Source organism: Corvus hawaiiensis, chromosome 16, assembly GCF_020740725.1.
Source record: "Corvus hawaiiensis isolate bCorHaw1 chromosome 16, bCorHaw1.pri.cur, whole genome shotgun sequence".
In the NCBI taxonomy this organism is placed as follows: domain Eukaryota; kingdom Metazoa; phylum Chordata; class Aves; order Passeriformes; family Corvidae; genus Corvus; species Corvus hawaiiensis.
In genome coordinates this window covers 14244296-14264972 of record NC_063228.1, presented here as the reverse complement: position 1 = coordinate 14264972, position 20677 = coordinate 14244296, and the positions used below count along the sequence as shown (strand labels likewise).

The following is a 20677-nucleotide window of genomic DNA, read 5'->3' as shown; positions in this document are numbered from 1 at the left end:
TGGGGCATTATTTTTAGGAATGATTGAGACTGAAGCAGAGAGGAGAACAGGAAACCCTGTTCTGGCATGCCTCCATCCGTGGTGGGATTCTGCTCCAACTGCTCCATGTGCTGAGATCCCCTTGACTCAAAATTGATACGTGGCTTTGCCCAGAAGGTCTAGAAGAGGGGGAGATGGGCATCAAGGACAATTAAAGAAATGGAGTAACTTTCACCTAAGGAACAACTAAACAGGCTGGAATGCTTCATCCAGGGCAGGAAATGACAAGTGAATAAGACAGAAGGCAGGAGAAGTGAAGTTTTCCCCAGGTCAGAGAAATCTGGGTGGATCTTCATGAGGACAGTGGGAGATCTCTGATTCTATGAGATGAATCGCTGACACAAAGATTATCTCCAGCCCCTTCTCCTGGGGCCGAGTGTAGGACTTGCAGACCTGGTTACTGGAAACACACCAAGACCATGGGAGCTTTTGCCATCAAAAGCAACTGAAATGTTTTGACCAAAATTCAGTATTTTTCCTGTGTTTTCACTGTGATTCTGTCCCCAGAAGAGAGCATTTCATCTGCCATGGTAATGTGTGACAGCGCTGTAAGCAAGGGAAAACTGGGTCCTGTAAAGGTCAGTGTCTTAAAATCTTGGTCATGGAGGACCAGCCTCATTTATAATTATAAATATACACAGATTTGTACAATTACACATCCCAGCTGGCTCTGAGCGCAAGTGCTTAAGGTTGGCCCTTTTTTCCTTTAAGCACTGGCAATTTACTTGTGGGGAAACTTTATTTTATACCCTTGGGAGAATATAAGGGTGTTGCTGTTGCCCTCTGAGATGTTTTTAGGTCCTGCCCACACCAGGAATGGCCACAGAGCTTTGCATCAGCAGGCAAAGGAGCAAGCACTGAAATATCAGGGAAGGAAGGGGAGGAATGGTTTCAGTGTTACAGATTCCTGCATAAAATAGAGGCTAAAGCACGTCTTCAAAATGATTGAGCGAGGACACTGCTCATTACATAAGGTTGTTGGGGGAAAAAATAGGCTGATTTACATTTTTATAGGAAATAAAAGGAGGTTTGTGGGTGACATAGCACCTTCCGCTGAGAATGTCAGCGTGAGATAAGTGGGCTTCAAAGGGAAGAGTAACCATTTTCCCGCAGGGACGGAGTCCATCCCAGAGAGCTGAGTCTGGGAGAAAAGCGCTTTCTGAAGGAAATTTTTTGTTGCCGTAACAAATACATTTATTTAGCGCAATTCACATTGACTGCAAGGCTGCTACTTCTCATTTCTGCTGGTTCCTCTGAATTTTGGTGAAGCTTTGGGTAGCAGGAAAACCGAACTGCCTCTGTTTTGTGGATGTGGTGTTTTCAGGGCAGGTATTCCAGAGCAGGAGGAGAGGTCGATGTGCTTTTTAGGAGTGGGGGGAGTTTTTCAGGGCTGGAGTTTAGTGATACTTTAATTTCATTCACAGTGAGTCGCCCGCTGGGGTTTTACCCTGGTTTCAGGTTGGTGGCCCTCTGAGATTTGCTGTGCCGTGCTTCAGATCCGCGCCTGTCTGGCAGAACAATTCCGGTTGCTCAAAAGCACCGATTAGCATAAATGAAGGAGTGGGTGCAATGTTCATTATATTGCCTACTGTCATGTTTGTGTACCAGATTTTGTTACCATCTGTCATTTCTGTTTTCTTGTTGTTGCCAAAAGTTGTCATTCTGAATGGAGGGTGGAGACGTATCTTCAAAACCCAACACGAGATAATTTTAGGTACTTCAGGGCTCGTGTGTTTCATGCTGGGTGTCAATGGCCCTCACGTACATCAGCCCCATGCGTCTTTGGTAAAATCTGGGCAATGGTTTAGTTAAAGGAGTTTTTACAACCATTGTGGTGATGCAAATGCATGAGATTCTCATCTCTTGTCATTAAAAAAGAATATCTGGTCCTTGCAGTTGCAAAGAAAAGCTTGAAAATAAAATATGTTTTCCTTAATCTTAAAAAAAATACAGAATCCAGAGAAGGGTTTATGTAGGGACATCACAGTGTTAAAACCCAAGCATTGCTCAGAGATCTGACCAAGGGAAGCAACAGCTCTGCTGTAATGGACTGCAGCATCCCCAGATTATTTCCAGAGATGTAAATATCCCAGGGACTGAAGCTGGACAAATTCAACCTTGAAATGAGCCGCAGCTCTCTTGCAGCAACTGTGGCTGCGTACTGCGACAGCGTGCGAGGGGAGCGGTGCCTGCACCGGGGCTTGCAGCCTTTCAAGCAAAATTAGCTCATTTTCAACCACACGGTTTTAATTCAGCGACTGGGAGGAAGGGCTCAGCCTGCAAGGAGGGAGATGTGAGGTGAAGCCACAAGGATTTCTTGCCTTGTCCAAGTGCTTTGAGGTCATCCGGTCTGAAAGCTCAGTGTCCTGTGCCAGCTGCGGAGTGAGAGGGCTCAGGGTGGCTGGATCATCCTCCTTCCATCAGGCTGGAGCACCAGGCTGCTGCTGTGAGCTGTTAAACCCTCCCTGGCAGTTCCAGGGCCACACTGGCACCTCATCACTTCCCATGTCAGCCCACAGCAGCTCTGCTCTCCCCAGGGCTGCTGGGTTTTAATCTGGCCTGAGTGACAGGGCTCAACGTTCAATTGAAATGCAGTGACATGTGACATCCAAAAATACAGAAAAGATGATCTAATGACTTCAACTAGACTTAAACTCCAGGAAAATATAAAGCCAGACAGTTTGGGGATGCTTTGTTTGTTAGTTTGGGCTTAGCCAATGGTGCAAAGTCATAACCAAAGCCATCATGTCCCAGTGTTGTGGTGGGAACTTGCACTGGTGTGGGAGTGCAGAGGGTCACTGCTTCCTCCAGGAGAGCTGGGGAAGGAGAAGATGGAGAGCCTTTGCTCTGGAAGCAGCAGAGATCACTCTAAACATCTCTGATTGAAGGCTGGGGGGAGACCAGGACCATGTAATGACTGCAGTGGTTACTGGGTACTTCGAAGATGTCTCAGGTATCTGTATTATGTGTTATGATCTGTATTATGCACCTTCCAGTGCCTAAAGGGGCTCCAAGAGAGCTGGAGAGGGACTTTAGACAAGGGCCTGGAGTGACAGGACAAGAGGGAATGGCTTCCCACTGCCAGAGGGCCAAGTTAGATGGGATATTGGGAAGAAATTCTTCCTGTGAGAGTGGTGAGACCCTGGAACAGGGTGCCTAGAGAAGCTGTGGCTGCCCCTGGATCCCTGGAAGTGTCCAGGGCCAGGCTGGATGGGTCTTGGAGCAGCCTGGGATAGTGGGAGTTGTCCCTGCCCATGGCAGGGGATGGAACAAGATGGGCTTTAAGGCCCCTTACACCCCAAACCAGTCTGTGATTCTATGAAAATCCTGTATTTTATCAAGTCTTTGGGCTAGGGTAACAGCTCCGTCATGTTTTAGCACTTCAATAATGTAAATTGCCTTTCCTAGCTCAAATTCCCCCATATTTGCTCTCTCCCAGAGGGTAATTCTACAAAGCTCATGAGCGAATTCCACCCGAGCATTTCAGGATGCTGCGAACATCACTGACAGCCATTGTGAAAAAGTTGGGTCTGGGTTTGTTTCACAAGTGTGAAATAAATTTCAGAGCTCTCATATTCAAACCAGCCTGGTAAATTGCCCTAAATGAGCACCAAGTGTCATCTTGTGTGGATGACATAGGAACCTGGAATGCATCTGAGAAGCCTTTGGGCAAGCAGGAAGATGTGGGCTTGGGCCACGGGGGGTGAAGCTGACCAAATGGGCTGATTTAATAGATGTGACCATACACTGGATGTGGAGGAGCTGGGGGATTGAGATGAGGTGCAGTACTTTGTCAGGCCCCGCTCCAGAATGACAGTGATGGGACCTCCAGGCTGGGTGATTCAGAGATGATCTGCTCCACTTCCCTGGTAAGCACAAGGCTGGGATAAGCTGATATGGGGTGGAAGAAAAGCAGGAAAAAAGGGAATTTCTCATCTTAACACCTGATGTGTTGTTGGCTTAAGACAGGAAGACAAGCGACCTTGGATGATCTAAGACCAAAGCACAGAGCACATCGACAGCCAAGTCGTGAAACTCCGTGCCACAGGAATTATGCATCATGCCCAAGGTGGACAGCTTGAGATGAAAAGTTAACCCTGATATAATTAGAGACAGTGTTGTAACAGCAAAATCATGGAGTCACAGAGATGCCACCAAGACCTCACAGTGTGTCAAGTCTTGCAGGAATGGGACAGGAGTGTAACAGAAATCATCTGCCTCCTGCTGCAAAGGATGGAGCAATATCCTGAGAGAGCTGGGGAAGGCTTCTCTGTCCACCCAATGAGGTGTTTGGCCTTGAGGAACTTCACACAAGAGTATCATGTCCAATCAAGAACACAAAACCCAAACAAATTAAAACGCATCTGGACTGATGGCAGGTACGTTAAAAGAGCTTCCTGACCTTTACGAGGATTGGTTTATTCCCTGGAGCACCACATTTTATTACTCTTGCTTTCTACATAATTTATCATAGAAAAATATTATTTTGGCTATAAAATTATTTGCCTTCATTTAAGCTCTGCAATAGTATTTAACTTTCTGATCCTTTTTGAAACTAATTTCCCCAGGCAAATTACATCCTGTGCCAAGAGATTCCTTTGGCTTTAAATTTCCCTGCCATTAATGTCACAGAATGGGACACTACAGCTGGGGGGGAGTGTGATCGTTTCTTTGATAACCTTGAGAGCAACAGAGTAGAGCACCTCACTGGAGTCATTCTCTCACAAGTTTTCCAGTGGAAATGATCCCAGTTTTTCTGTGCTGATGATCACCACCACCGCAGTCACTTTGCTGCCCTGCTCTGATCCCCCTAATCTGAATTGGTTGCCCAGAGAAGCTGTGGTTGTCCCTTCCCTGGGAGTGTTCAAGGCCAGGTTGGATGAGGCTTGGAGCAACCTGGTCTAGGGGAAGGTGTCCCTGCCCATGGCAGAGGGGTGGAATAAGATGGTCTTCAAAGTCCCTTCCAAATCAGTCTGTCATTCCATGTTTCTATGAGCTAGAAGCCATAATGACAATAATTAGTTCTACTTTCACCTGAGCCCATTATTTAGGAGCTCATGCAAACTTACAGTGAAAGATGATTAATGAGGTTTTCCAGCTAAAGCCCTTATGTTGTGTTTGGGAGAAACTCTGGACTAAGTCACCAGGAAAGGTTTGGGTTTGGCTCTATGCTGGGCACCCGGGAAATGCCAGGTATGATTCAGGGAGCCGAAACAAGGCAATAGGAGGGATGCAAGATGCATCCAGCTGGGATGCATGAGAACCAGGCTGTGCCCAAGGAGCTGTTTGAGAGAACCACAGGGCTGGAGAAACAGTGGAGCCTTTGAACTGGTTGCTGCCATAACAATAAAAAATAAGGAATTTGGTTTGATTCAAATGTGAAAAATTTGCCGAGGGGAAGGTGAGTGGGTTGATGTGTTTTAGTCGTTTTGTCCTTTCTTACTCCCCTTATTTTCCCAGTTTTGGAGGTAAAAGCTCTTTTTAAAATTTTGTTCACACAGCATGGAAATTAAGTGTTTTCATTGTCAAGTAATAAATCAGAAGGTTTTGGTTCTTTCCAGATTCTGAAAGCGGAAACTTCAGGGGGTTTTCTGAGTACTCACTGAAGGCTTGAGCACACCAGTTACCTACAGAAGGCAAAGTTTTCCACAGACATGTCTGCTAGAAAAAGGGTGAAAAGAGTCACCATCATCCAACTTGTGGGGCAATGTGGGGCTGGGCCAGTCCCACTTTCTACTGGTCCCAAACCAGTGAGCATTGAGCTTCAAGTTCCTGTGGAAGTTGCCCTTTTTTTACTCAAAACAAGGAAAGAGCTCTTGTGGTGAGGGAAGAGTGAAGCTGTAGGCACAAACAGGCAGTTAATGTATTCTCCTTGTCAACCCAGCTCAATGCCCTCCCTGCCCTGATGAATATTGAAGAATTTCATACAAATTGGAACTGGTTCAGCAGGACAGTTTTCCAAGACCCAGCCCAGAAAGGCTTCCTGGTCGCCACTGGGGGCCCTTTCCTCCATGGGAGGAGCACACAGTCCGCAGGAAGAAATTCTTCCCTGCGACGGTGGGGAGGCCCTGGCACAGGGTACCCAGAGAAGCTGTGGCTGCCCCTGGATCCCTGGAAGTGTCCAAGGCCAGGTTGGACGGAGCTTGGAGCAGCCTGGGACAGTGGAAGGTGTCCCTGCCCATGGCACAGGGTTGGAACAAATGGGTTTTAAGGTCCCTTCCCACCCAAACCATTTCATGATTCTATGATTGCACATGGCAGTGCTAGAGCAAGGACAGGGCAGCCACCTGAGTCTGTACCATTCTCCAAGAACTTGGGCAGAGTTAACTCTTGGAGCCTAATGGAGAGGGTGAGGGACCTGTCCGCCACCTACATCCAAAACATTTCACAGCTGGCTTTTAACTCAGCAGAAAGAGAGAGGCTGACACTGCAGAAGAGCTTGGGGTTGCTCTCTGGAGGACTATGGGAATTCAGCAAAGTCTCTGATGAAAAATAAAGTTTTTTAAGAGTTGTGAGGAGTTGAATCCACAACAAAAAGCTTAAAGGCTGGTGTGGGAGCCAGGATTAACACTGAGAAGGTACAGATAGTTTCCCAGGAATTAAGCTCCTTGAGATAACCAAGAAGAGAAGAGGCAGAGGGACAGGCAAGGCCGTACAGAGCAGGACGAATTGCAGAGCCGTGCTGTTGTGGCAGCCTCCACCAACCAGGACAATGGCAGAGCAGGGAAAAATGCCACCAGTGTCCCCATGGCCTCGCTTGACAGCGACTCAGCAGAGTTTTGCACACAGGTGACTAACAGGATGGTAGTGAGACTGTGAACTCAGCCAGAGTTTTCTTGGGAACACCAGATTTTGCTGCAGCAAAAAATAAGGACTGTCAGCCAGAACACAAGGAATGTCATCCCAGACACTTACATGAAGTCACTGCATTGCTGTGAGCATTGCTACTGATTAGAAAAAAACGCAAACTATATGCAGAGGCAGAAAAAAATAAAGAACTATGAGGTTTATAGTAATGAATTACTTCCACAAAAGACATATGCAGCGTGTCCAAGTAGGTTAATAAATGCTTGGATGGCAATGAATTGAAAGGAGCAATGCTTAATGTGGTCAAAAGTCCTGAGCCCTTGATTACAGAATCACAGAATACTTTTGTTTGGAAGGGACCTTAAAGCTCATCTCGTTCTACCCCTCTGCCATGGGCAGGGACATCTTTCACTATCCCAGCTTGCTCCAAGCCCCGTCCAACCTGGCCTTGGACACTTTCAGGGATGGGACAGCCACAGCTTCTCTGGGCACCCTGTGCCAGGGCCTCACCACCCTCACAGGGAAGAGATTTTCCTAATATCTAAGCTAAACCTACTCTCAATTTGAACCCATTCCCCCTTGTCCTGTAACTACATGCTCTTCTAAATAGTCTTGCCTCATTCTTTCTCTAAGTTCCCTTTAGGTACTGGAAGATCTTGTCTCTGTGATGCCATCAGGCAATGAGCAGAGGACAGAAATGGGATGGGAGGAATCTGGACACACCTTACAAGGGATGAGGAATCACCCAATCCCTCAGGTTTGAAGATCCTGACAGGCCACTGCTCTGAGCTGTGTGGAGGGAACAGAATGAATGGAGGGAAGCACCAGCCCTGGTGGGAAGGATGAGGTCTTGCTCCAAGATACGGGTTCAGGCAAGAGGTGGAGCCTGTGGTGAATTTGGCAGAGGGGAGTGTGAGCAGTGCTCACTGCCTGAGCGCACAGCTCAACGCCCAAGCTCAGACTGCTGTGCATCTGGGATTCAGCTCGTGCCAAACTGTGAGTGGCAGCACCTGAAGAGCTTGTGAATGCCCTCTCTTACTGATGGTGCAATGAGAAGGCCATATCTTTAACCGAGGGACAAGGCAGGGAGGTGAGAATCACTGAAATCTTCCCATCTCAAGTGGTCAGAGTGTATCCATGGGCATCCTGCCTTTCTGTGTGCTCAGGAAAGGGATCTTTCACCATAATCTGCAGGGGAAAAAATGTTCCATGTCTTTATTTTGGCCCATGTTGGTCGAAACCACCCATAAACCACTAATTGCAACTGCTAAAAGGGAGCTGGCAGGCATGAAACTTGCCCAGATTACCCAGATTACTATTTTATGGATAGAAATACGATTTTCAAACTGACTGTGGGGCAGGTTGCAAGCTGGTGTCAGAGAAATGAGAAACCATAATGTAGCAGAGCCCAAAGACAGACATTTTTTGTAGCAGTTTGACTTTAAAAATAAAGTAAATGGACTGTTGTCTCTCAGACAAAGTCTGAGATTTGTCGAGCAACAACCCAGAGTGAGAGCACAGAGACTTATACAGATATTTCTTAATAGTTTGTTAGGCATGGCAAAGTTACAGGCAACTGCAGCAAAAAGGCTTCACATTTGGGACACAAGAAAGAAGGACCCCTCAGAGTGACAGATTCAATTATGCTGATGACAGAAGACTCTGTTTTTCCTGAACTGCTACTCTTGCTTTGGTGAGATAGCCTTACCCATTACTTGGGGGGTTCCTCCACATCAAAGTTAGATGGTCCTGACAGATGATGGGCAGGATTTTGAGCAATTCACAGAAAAGTCCAAGTCTACCTCCAGTCCCCACTAGACTCTATTCAACAAGTAGATAGGAAATGGCTTTACATTAATGAATACTCACTAAAAAGGAGAGCAGAATCAGATCAGACTGGTGCTTGGCAGCAACAGATGACAGGATGGCACCCACAGAACATGTTTAGCCACCTGCAAATAGTCTTTCTGCATGAAACGAAGCAAGGAGACCCTTTGGGACGTGCGTCAGGCTCTGTAGCCCAAGGAGCCAAGGGTTTGCAGAAGTTCACAGACACACAGCTGAACACAAAACAGTGCTGTGATTGCGGTCCCCGGCTTACCACCACTTCCTGAACACCACAGAATTCACACACACAATGAAAATCAGAAGCCAGAAACAACACTTATTCAACATAAAGTTGCTCCACAATCCCATGAGTGCAGGGTGTGTGTAACCAGATGTGCCTGGAGAAAAAATAGGCAGCACCTTCTGCAGTGGCCAGGAGGAGAGGAGGCAACAGGTTCTGGGCTTTTCTTCTATCCTGGACAGCTTTGGCAGCACATGGGGGGGATGGTAAGGCTACCAGGTGCTGGGTAACATTACCAGGAAAAACTGACTCCCATTCCCAATGAGAACTGCTCTGATGGTGCCACAGTGACTACAAGTTACAGGGCAGAGCTCCTCAGAAGTTATTCAAACATTGGTAATTGTTTGGCTGTAAGGTTTTGAGGTCACAAGCTATAGAAATGATACTTCCATGTTTTGGGCAGGGAAGGAAGGTAGGATCTCAGGAACTGTGTCTTTAAACAGCTTAGTTCTGGAGACAGGAAGTCTGGCGATGGGCTGCAGCAGTGCAGATTTTATTATGCAATTTCTCTTGGAACTAGTCCCTGAATAAAGGAGTTATCCATTAAGCACCTGCTTCACCCTCCCTCCTGAGCACTGCACATGAAGGCCTCAGGAATCCTTTCAAGGGCTTAGCCATCAGCTGGGGCAGCAGGGAGCTGTGCACTGGGGTCCAGACTGGGGATATTGGTGTATTTGATATATAGTGTCTTTCAAAGAGTTTCTTTTCATTAACTCCTCCTACTCTGTTTGAGCTTGTTCCATGTTTGGCATTACCAATGGGTGAGGCCATCCAAGTCTTGTAATACTGATACCAAAGGGCTGTGGTACCCAGCTCCTCTTAGGCCTTCAGGGTATTTAATCATAGCCCTCTTTCCAGGGGCAGTGGATAACAGCCAAGGTCTTCCTCTCCCTCCTGCCACTAACCCAGTGCTGTTCTGATCCCATGGCAGGGGCAACTGGGGCCATCCTAAGGGGACATTGCAGCACTGAGAAGCTGCAGGACACAGCGGCAGCAGGATCCTCCTCCTCTGCCCCTACTGCCTGGGGTAAAGGATTCCCTCCCTCCAAAGCACCTCCTTCCCCTCCCACTCTGTTCCTGGGACTCACAGCCTCTCTCTGACTTCATAAATGTGGCAAGCCAGGCACTTGCTGTAAAGACAGAGGAGCTCTCCCAGCTAATCATGGCCTCCATATGTCCTCTGCTTTTCTCCCTATTCTCAACAGTGGGTACATGGCATTTCCCTCAGAGGCACCGACACAGCAGCACCTGTCACAGCAGTGGGGCTGTCAGGGCCCCGGGCTCAGTGGCTATGTGGTCAGGGCTGCAGTACTGGTGTAACATGGATGTGTTGCCCAGAATGACGCAGCATGAACATCCTCTGGAGACGGGCAGTAGCTGTGGGACTGCTCAGGATCTGTCCCCTGTGGTAAATCTCCATCCTGACTTCATCCCGGAGTTGCAGAGTTAGTGCAGCAGCAGGGAAGGGGGCCATGAGGGGAGCAAAGTGCTATGGAGGGCTTCTGGTGTCAGCCACTCCAGCAAATCCATAAGTGATGTAATTGTAGAGCCACAGACTGGTTTGGGTCATTCCAGCCCTCTGCCACGGGTAGGGACACCTCCCACTAGCTCAGGTTGCCCAGGTTGTAATGGCCAAGGCAAGCACAAAGCATGATCCAAGATGCAGTTAAAAATACACCAAGCAAACTTGTTGAAAAGTCAAAGCAGGAGCCAGAAAAAGACACTGCTGTCCTTGGCTGTCCCTGACAGTCTGACCTGACTCCGACCCCTCACCTCCAACAGCAAAATATTTTCCTTTTACCTAAACTGGGATAAATGCCTTCTATCACAGTAAAATGCTGCTGGACAAGAGCTGTTGCTTTCACATCTAGAGCCACTGTGAGACACTAAACCCTGTCCCACACTGGAACATCCTGAAACAGATGGGAACTCACTGCTTTTGAAGGAAATTAAATCAGGCATAACCAGAGAGCCCTTACTTGTGTAACTAAGACAGTGATAGAAGCAGATGCCTGTCAGAGACCTCCACGTGATTACAGCCAGACCTCAGCAAGGACAGGCACCATGTAAATAAATATAGAATTTGCAAGTAAATGTAATGAAATTCATGTAAATGTAGAAGTAAATGTAATGAATTCGAGTTTTGCAGTAAACAAAAGGCAGACTTACTCTTTGCAGGAGGAGATCATTGGAGATCTCCTTTAAACCAATAAATTATTGCTGATTAATCCATCTCAGCTTATGGAACTCGTCAACACATCCTTAGAATTGTGTCCAGCCCTTCTCCAGCCTCTCCTCGCTTTATGGCTGCCCTTCGAGGACATTCCAACACGAAGGCGATGAAAACAGCCCCAAGCAACCAGTTTGGATACAAGGAGCTCTGCTGCCACACACGTCACCGAGGCTTATATGACCTGATTCTCAGGTTGGGAACCAGTACGGAAATCCATGGAAGTATATGAGCTCCAGTCTTCTAAACCTGTTTTGGGCTGGGGAAGTCTGTCTAGACAGAGCAGAAAGTGTTTGTAAAGTGAGGCTGGGTTTGATGCTGGTGCCTGAGAGTGGGTCAGCTCCAATGGGAAATTTGCCCTCGTGTGTGGCTCCTCTGAGGGCAGGGGGGAAAATGGGGGCACTGAGGGAGAGCTTGGGATGGGATGTTGTGAGGGGGAAGTTGAGAGTGAACGTCCACAGTGGGACTGAGAGGGGAAGTTGAGGGGTGACTGAGGGGGAACTGAGAAGGGACACTCTGAGGGGGATGGCTGTGAGGGGGGCATTAAGAGGGGACATCCTTGGTGAGACTGAGAAGGCAGACTGGAAATGTAACTCTGTGGGGACTGATGGGAGTCTGAGGGAAAACAGAGGGGGAAGGAAGGAGAGACTGAGAGGAGACATCCATGGTGGGATTGAGAGATGGGTGGGGGCTCTGAGGACTGAGGGGAGAAAAGACTGTGAGGGGGCATTGAGCCATCCGTGGTGGGACCAAAAGGGGAGATTGTGGGGGTGATTCTGAAAGGACTGAGAGGGGAAAGGGGGGACCATGGGGAGACTTGGAGGGAACACTGTGAGGGGGGCACTGAGACATCTGAGGGGAGTTAGAGAGGGGACTCTGTGAGGGGGCAGCTGTGGGGTCCTGAGGGGGCAGCCCTGACAGGAGCAAACCGAGGAGACTGGCAAACGACTGAAACGAGGGCTCTGAGGGACTGAGGGGAGACTCTGAAGGGCCATTGAGCCACCCGCGGTGGGACGGCGAGGGGAGATTGTGGGGGTGACTATGAGGGGATTGAGGGGAAAGGGGGACTGTGGGGAGACTTGGAGAGGTCGCTGTGAACAGAGCACTGAGACATCTCTTGGGACTGAGGGGTGACTGCGAGGGACTGTGAGGGGAGAACAGACATTTGAGGGGAGTCGGAGAGGGGACACTGTGAGGGGACAGCTCTGGGGTCCTGAGGGGGAGCCTCGACAGGAGAAAACAGGGAAGACCGAAGCGAGGACTTGGGGACGGGCGGGGAGGATGCACTCTGAGGGGACTGAGGGGAGACTATAAGGGGGCACCGGGAGGAGGCACCTGAGACATCTGAGGGGAGACGGAGAGGGGACGCTGTGAGGGGTGCTCCGGGGGGAGCCCCGACCGAAGCAAACTGGTGAGACCGAGGCGGGAGCGGAACGCACCGAGGCGGGGCACGGCGGCGGAGAGCGAGCGTACGGCGCCCCAGGCGCGGTGTGTGGAGCGGGGTCGCCGCCCGACCCGCCCCTCACCACCGATCCCGAGCCCCTCAGCGGAGCAACTGAGGACGGCGCCGGGCGCTTCCGGCGCCGCGCGCGCCTTTCCGGCAGGGCGGGGCCGCACCGCGAGCGCGGTGACGCAGCGCGCAGGCCCCGCCCCCGCCCCGCCCCCGAGGTCTCTGGAAAAGAGAAGAGAAAAAAAAACTTTTTTTTTTAATTGAGGAATCAACAGCCGCCATCTTGTCGCGGAGCCGGAGCGCGGCGCGGGCGGAGCGGGCCGGGCCGGGCCGGGCCGGGGCAGCGGGGCCGCCCCGCCGCCGCACGGGGCAGCCGCGCCGAGCGCCGCCGACGCGCACAGGGGGCTCGAGCCAGCGGGGCGCAGCCGCCCGGAGCCAACTGACCGCCGCCGCCGCCACCGGGAGCCGCCGCCGCCGCCGCGCCGCGCTCATTGTTTTGGGGCGTTTTTGGGGGGTCGGCGCGTTTTTCCGCTTTTTGGTGATTTTTTTTCCTTTTTTTTAATTTTTGCCCCCCCCCCCCCCCCCCCTTCTCTTCTCCTCCCCCCCCCCCTCCTCCCTCCCCTACCTCAGCCGCGGGCGGGCGGCGGGCGGGGGCCGGGGCGAAGCCGCCGCCGCGGAGGGGAGGGGACGGGGCGAGGCGAGGGGAGCGTGTGGGGGGGCGGAATGCGCCCCGAGTGACGGCCTGAGCCGCCATCCGGGCACCGCGGCGGGGGGAGCGCCCGGGAGGAGCGCGGCCGGCAGGGAGGGGGCGCTGGGCCCTTCGCTCCCCGCCCCGAGCCCTCCTCCCTGCGGCCTGCGGCGGCCCGGCATGGGGGAGCGGGGGCGGCCGGCCGGGCACTGAGCGGCGCTGTTGGGTTCCCGTGCGGCGGAGGAGCGGGGACAGCGAGCTCGGCCCCCCCCGGGCACCCCCCGACAACGATCACCGGCTCCGCCGCTTCGGCCACCATGGCGGAGAACTTACTCGACGGGCCGCCCAACCCCAAGCGAGCCAAGCTCAACTCGCCGGGCTTCTCCGCCAGCGATAGCACAGGTAAGGCCGCGGGGGTGGCTCGGGCGGGGTTCTACGGCGGTTCACCCCCCTCACCCCCCCGCCCCGCCGGAGGGGAGGGCCTGGGGGGACCGCCCGCCCTGCCGCGGTTCCTGGCGGGGGTGGGTTGGGCCTCCTGCAGTCGAAGTTACCGGGCGGGACCCGTACGCCAAGTACCGTCCCGGCTATAAATAGCGGTTGAAAAGAGACGTTTTTTGAGTTGGGTTTCCCTTCTTTTCATCCATCATCTTCGTTTTTAATGCCTCGGTTTGGGTGATGGGGGTGCACAGGTGAGTGGGGTGCGGATAGAGAAGGGCCAGGCGTAGGTACCATCATGCTTATCGTACAATCGTGAAATGGTTCGGGTTGGAAGGGATTTTAAAGCCCGTCTTGTTCCATCCCCTGCCTTGGGGAGCACCTTCCACTCTCTCAGGTTGCTCAAGCTCCGTCCAGCCTGGCCTTGGACACTTTCAGGGATGGGGCAGCCACAGCTTCTTTGGGCAGCCTGTGCCAGGGCCTCACTACCGTCAAAGGAAGGAATCGGGAAATCTCCCCGGTACCGAATCTAGATCTACCCTCCTTCAGCTTAAAGCTGAAGATGCCTTCCTGGAAGGGTAGTCGAGGTTTCTATGTACTCCTTAAACCCTCAGATTACCCACAACTAGTATCCCTATACAGGCTCTTTCACTGTGCCCCTGTGTGCAACACACTACAGAATAAAAACTCCTTAATAGCTTCTTAGTCATAGAATGATTTGAGTTGGAGACCTTGAAGACCATCTAATTCTACCCTCCAGTTAATACTTCGTGCTTTTTTTACTTCCCAACCTGTGACCAAGGTTTTAAGGCTTTTGGCTTAAACTGTTCCAAGCATTTTTCCTTTAAACCCCAAACGATTTGCAGATAATAATTGAAGTTGTGGGGTTGCTTGTATGCCGAAATGCCCGGCAGCCTGGCAGTCACTGCGACTGGTCTGTGTCGCGTAGTGTCTCTGGCGTGCCTTTTTCTTCAATTGTGATGGATTTGTAGATAATAAAACACATCAGCACGTCTCGTTTCCAGCCAGCGTGTGCCCGTTGTAAATACACACGTGTGTGCACAAGAGCATGTGTGCCTGGACCGGCCTCTCCCGGTGTTCTGACTGTTTCAGTCCCCGAAAGAGTGGTTTCAGAAGAACACAAAGTCTGTTGGACTTGAATTTCTGCTTTCAGAGATTAATGAATCTTGTGGAAGGGATAGCGATAAGTTAATCATGCTATGCCTGCTGTGTTTTCATAGACTGAAAAAAAAATATTACTATAATTGAGCTGATAAATTCTGTGGGTTTTTCGTCTTGCTCAATCTGCATTTGGCAACAGTTTACAGATGCTTCGGTCCTTGAGGGGTTTTTTTATGGAAACCTTTTCTTCTCAGCCTGTAAATAAATGAAACAAGGAAGAAAGAAACAGTATCAGAGAATATCTAGGTGAGGTCTTGTGATTGAGCTGTGTTAATCCCTTTTGTGGAAGCAGTGGAATATATGGAAGGCTGATACACAACTTGCTGCGAAATGCACTTTGTAACACAGGACAAATACAGTTTTTCTTCAACTCTTCAGCTAGACATTTTAGACTCTCCTGGTAGCCAGTGAGAGGTGTTTGAAGCAGTGTCTTGGGTTTTGGGGTGTTTTTTTTTTTCTTTTTTGAAGTTCACTTGGGCTGTTCTGGAATGCTTCAGTCTTAATTATGTCCTGTTCAGCAAGTTCTCGTGTGTCTCAGGGAGCTCTGTGTGGTGCTAGATGTGTGAACTCCAGCATCTGCAGAAAGTTCTGCAGGGCTCAGGGGGCCTGTGGGTACTGGGATGGCAAACCCCAAGTTGTATTCTGGACAAGTGTGTCCATGGAGTTCCGTTGTCGTCCTGGTGTTCCATAGGCAAAAATACTTCTCTGCCAAGGGTGCGGGTAATGTTTGTGCACTTAAAGAGAGGGTTGTTTTTGGGAAAAGCATTTCTAAGTTTGTTGCCAGCAGTTAATGCTGCTTGGTGAAGGATTGCTGAAGGTTTCTGTGTATTGTGGCAGGTGATACAAATAGTTTGAGTAGTGTTTGCTGTCAAATGCCTGTTCCTGGAACTTAACCAGGCTGCTCCCTGGTGCTGGGACTTAAATGAAAAAGTTTCTGTTGGAAAGTGGCCTTTTGGTTGGGGGAGCCTGGGGAGATGGGTCTGAGGCTTTTGCCCTGGATGAGCAGTGAGTTGAACAGAATTCTGTTCTGTTGAACAGAATTGTAATTGCAGTGGTAGCCCTACACTGGTGGGTGCTGCGGCTGCCGTGAGGGGGGTGTGCTTTCACCGCTGCCGCATTGGGCCCTGCTGAACAGTTCGGCTCAAGCCTGCAAATGCTCGCACCCGAGGCTCTGATGGCAGGCCTGAACACTGGGCAGAAAGCAACTGCTCTCCTCCTTGTTTATATTTCTCTTGATGCTTTGATGCGGTGATGTTAAGCAACTCCTTTTGTCAGGGTAAGTTTTAGCTGCCTTTAATCTTTCTGATAAAAATAGCTCCTCAGCTTACCGGGGCAAAGTTTGTGCCACTGAAATTGGTCTGCTTACCTTCTGAAAGTACAGCCTTTTCTGTTAAACCTAAGCAGCTAAATCCGGTGTCTGATCTTGCAGAAGGGAGCAGAGATGAAAGGATAACAGAAATGGGTGCTGTGACCATTGTTAAATTTCATGATAGTCCCATTTTGCAGTTGCCCCACTGCTCTTTGTATCAATAAGGAAGGTTAAGACTTCTGGCTGTTAACTTCGCTTGCCATTGCTGTGCCGTATTGAACGAGCTGACTCCTGTGGTAAAACGTCCGTGGGAAAGATTTTTCCTTGTCTAGCCAGGTAGGAGTAGTGCTTTTGTCTAATTACTGCTTTATTGGATACACAGGCGTTTTCATACCTAAACATTTGTCTCCTCTGTGGCTGTTGTGAGACATTCTCATCCAGCACCACAGAATAAACAAGGGACTTCTACAAAAAGTAGAATTACAGTAACTTTGCTTATGGCAGTGTGTTATTTTAACACTGAGTGTTGTGATTATTTTGTACATTGCTGGCATCAGTCCTTCAGCTGAATATACAGAGACCTGGCGGCGTTCTCGGGCTGGTTGGGAAAAATGCGCTTGAATGGAGCAGCAGCACAGCTGGAGGTGTTCAGGGGCCCCTGGACTGTGGTCCCTTCTGCAGGTAGCTTGGTGAGAGTCTGGGTTTCACTGAAGTCATACTTCTGTCTGTGTTCATTGTGTTCCCTGCAGCTTCTGCTGCTGTGGTGCTGCGCCAGTTCCAGAAACAACACAGCGTAATCTGGGCCAGAGCAGAGGGTGTCCCTGATGGCATCAGGAGTTAACAAATTCCTAAAGTAGGTGAAGTTGGGAAGAAGGTGAGATTGAGCAGCTTCCAACGTCCATTAGAGCTAGGTTTTCACTTCATACTTCCTTTTGTAGGGGGGTTTGTTGATTTTTAATTCTTTTCTCCTCCCTAACTTCCGATTGTACGCGGATTAAACCGCGTGGCTGCTGCCGCAAAAGCTGCAAGCCCAGCTCCCCGATAACTCCTGTTCTCTTCGCGGCCCATGTGTTGGCATCCAGGGCCCGGATTTTGCACTGGGGAAAGGCTGGCCCTGTTGCACGTGCCTCCCTACGTGCTGAGATAAGTAGATCTCTGGCTGACTCCCAGCCAGCCACAGAACTTTGCAGAAGGGAGTTCGTGTCAATGCGCAGCCTGATTTGATCCTACTCTCCTGCCAAAAACCAGATAGGTGTATTGCAGTGGATTTAGGTTTTAGTTTGAAAAGAGGTGGACAACAGCAAAGTAGCTTGGAGGAAAGGCAGCGAGGTTTTCTAAGCTTGTGTTCACATTCTTAGCAGAGACTTCAGATGGAGTGACATCTCAGTGATCTAAACCCAGATTTTGTTTGGGCACATGAAAGCGTTAGTATGGATGTTTTAAAGGGTTCATTCCTGCGTGGCTGAAAAGCTTCGTGGAAGCCTGTATAATCGGTCTGCGCTTGTTTTGTATGATACGTGCAAAACTTGAGTGTCGTGTGTGTGCTGTGACAGTAAGAATCACAGTTACACGCGGGCTTCCTTATCCTCTCCCTAGAACAAGGAAAAGGATAATTTCATTAAGTGAACAGACTTGCATTTATAGGCAGAAAATTTGGGGAAGAAATTAATTTTCTGAAAAGCTGTAGGTGAAGGAGTGTGCATAGTTGTAATTATTCCATGGGGATGTCCTTTTTGTTTGTTTTGTTGTTTGTTTGTTTGTTTGTTTGTTTTGTGGTACTTGTGCCCTAACTATCTGGGATGGGAAAAATGAGGTGTGATATTTCATAGCTATATTGTTTCTTGTGGAATACTTCATGGTTATATTGTTTAAGACTCATGTAACCATGGGGGTGGTGGATGGGAGAGGATGATGCCAAGCAAGATGTTTACTTTGAGCTAGAAGTTTGATACAAACTGTTGGGGTTTTTTCCACCTGCAGTGACTGACCTGCATAACTTGATGCCAGTGTTTGTGATCTAGGACAGGAGATTTGTAAGATTAGAAATGGGCTCATTTATAGAGTCTAGCGCAGCTAATTCTTACCAGTTCCTGAGGCATTGCTGATAGCAGGGTATTGTGTACTCTCTCAATGTTTGTAGGCTTTTACAGGTTTTTCCGAGGAGTTTGGCACTCATGCCTGTGTGGGATGAAAAGTTGAGCAGATGATCTGCCAGCCTGATCATATGTGGCAGTCCAGAGTCCTACCATTTTGCCCATTCCTTTATTTTTTGAAATTCGTACTTTGATAATTGCAGATGTACTGGGGACTTTTCCAAACTTATTCCCCCTCCAGTGACTTAAACTTAACTAGGAAAATGCTGTCCTGTGCTGTGGCATAGAGCTTCTGGAGAAGCCCTGCCAGCAGCAGGCAGGAGGAGAGGCTGTGTCTTTGCTGTACTCCAGAGATCTCTTGGTAGCTTGTGAAATGATTTCCAGTTTTTCTGCTGCAGATTATTCACTTTCTATTTTGTCTGGACATTCCTTGGAGTCATCGTCCAGTGCCATTAATTATTTCTACAGCAACATGCTGTGCTTTTTTATTATACCTGCAGCTTCACATTAAAAACCCCCACAAATTCTTAGTGTTTATCTTTATTAGATATTGTACTTACTGTTGCTACCTGCTAAGAGAGAAGAACATAAAAAAAACCCCTTACCCTATTAACAAAACACTGCAGGTTAATGTGAAATCAAGGTGGAGGGGGTAGTTGAAAAACCTGATTTGAAAAAATCTGGGGTTTGTTCTTATACAGTGTAAAAACATGAGGGATAACTTAGAAATCTGACACTTCCACCCTAATTTGGTTTACACTTTCAAGAATTTTTGCTTTGTAAATCTTTCTTTTAACATATGTTATGTTTTCCATCTGTCTTCTCAGATGTCTAAGATACAGAGACAACCTAAATTGTTTATTTGGAAAACTCTTTAATAAAGATGCTTCAACAAATACTATTAAGTGTTTTGCAGAATCATAAGTGTGAATTAAAAGAAAACTGTAATTTCTATTAGCAGTGATAATTACAACTCGTAATCTAAATCTCTTAGCATACTCTTCCTTTCCTGCTTTCTTATTTGCCGCCATTGAGAAATAAGGATCTTGTTTATGACTCTGGATAAATACAATATCTTTGGTTTGCAGTTTGTGTCTGGATATATTTTTATTTATACATCTATAAGTCTGTAAAATAATCCCCTGCTTCCCTGCTGGTCACCTTTAGTGCTGTGGAAACTTCCTTGGGAAGACAGCAGTGGGAAAAGGAGTCGTTCTTCCCTGAATGACTGTTTCTCCCTGTCTCCCAGTCATTTTCCTGTTGCAGTTGGACACGGCAGAGAGGAATGAGAGCTGGAGACTTTCTGCTGCAGTGTGAGAAGTAAAATGGGACATTAGATTGCAGCCCCTGTCCGTGTGTGTGTCACCAGAAGCGCACGAGCTGCTCTCTTGCTCTGCCCAGCTTTGCCACCACGGGTACTTCGATAGCTGGGTTATTAGTGGGTGTTGCTGATGTCATCACTTCTGTGTCATCTCTTGTGTAGTCTCATCTCATGGAGAAAAGAGATGGGGAAATTACCGAGTGGCTTGAGTTGAGTAAGTACTGAGTATGAGTCTGGTTTGGAATAGCTGTGAAGTTTTTTCCTAAGTTCATAAACTCCCTAAAGGAAAGTATTAATGAGAAAGGTTCAAAACAGCCTCATCTCACTGAAATCAGTGTTTTAAAGTAAAAGATTTATGAGGTATTTATGTTTTTTTGTATTGTCAGTTACGGTTGGAAGCTTTTTTAGACATTAATATACAAAAATCATTAGTTTTACATGCACGTCTGCTGTTGCTTCCTCATGTATGTTTGGTTTGTTTTGGGTTGTATGTCCTTGCACAGCTGAATTTGAGTTGCCAAGCAGAAGACAGTTCCCTTAAATTTGGTATCAGAAATAGGGAGGAAAAAGTGGCATTAAAAAGAATGGAAATGTACTTTTGCAGCTTTTGTACATCACAGAGGAGACCCCAGACTTGCCTGTTTCATAGTAATGTTGCTTAGGTTTTTTCCTTGTTTAATAGTATTACTTCAAGTACATATTTATATATTTCGCCCTTCACAGAATAGGCATGTTCTGTGGTTTTGTTGGAGAAGGTGTGTTAAGGTGGGAGTTTTCTTAGAAGGACTCATGTAGCTGAAGGGAGCTCCTGAGCCAGAACTGAGCTCGAGTTCTCACCACTGACACTGTCAGTCATTGTGGGGAGCATCGGGAACGGAGCACTTCAAAATCTGAGCCACCTGTGTTGGCAATATATTCACTAAGAAGTCTCTGGCCAGGGAATGTCACAGTTAAAGTTTGTTTGTCAAGACAATTTGTGTTCTTGTGCGTTATGT

At 48.6% G+C, this 20677-nt stretch overlaps 2 protein-coding genes across 8 annotated transcripts in view; one reads left to right on the top strand and one right to left on the bottom strand.

The window, feature by feature from the left end:
* The window catches only part of LOC125334101, a 29466-nt gene extending 15992 nt beyond the window's left edge, over positions 1 to 13474 (bottom strand). The window contains exon 1 of one of the 3 annotated variants that reach the window (XR_007207071.1): positions 11144 to 12773. Coding sequence is in view for 1 of the 3 variants with exons in the window: in XM_048320572.1 (XP_048176529.1) it covers positions 13280 to 13408 (129 nt within the window). In the remaining 2 variants the exon portion in view is untranslated. Of the gene's footprint in view, positions 1 to 11143; positions 12774 to 13279 lie in introns of those variants that run through there. The other 2 variants (XR_007207072.1, XM_048320572.1) reach the window with 2 other exon arrangements.
* LOC125334099 (CREB binding protein) overlaps positions 13465 to 20677 on the top strand; it is a 96605-nt gene continuing 89392 nt past the window's right edge. For all 5 annotated transcript variants that reach the window (XM_048320567.1, XM_048320566.1, XM_048320565.1 and 2 more), the window contains exon 1: positions 13465 to 13744. In XM_048320567.1, the coding sequence (XP_048176524.1) occupies positions 13660 to 13744 (85 nt within the window). In that variant the 5' untranslated portion in view covers positions 13465 to 13659. The remainder of the gene's footprint in view (positions 13745 to 20677) is intronic.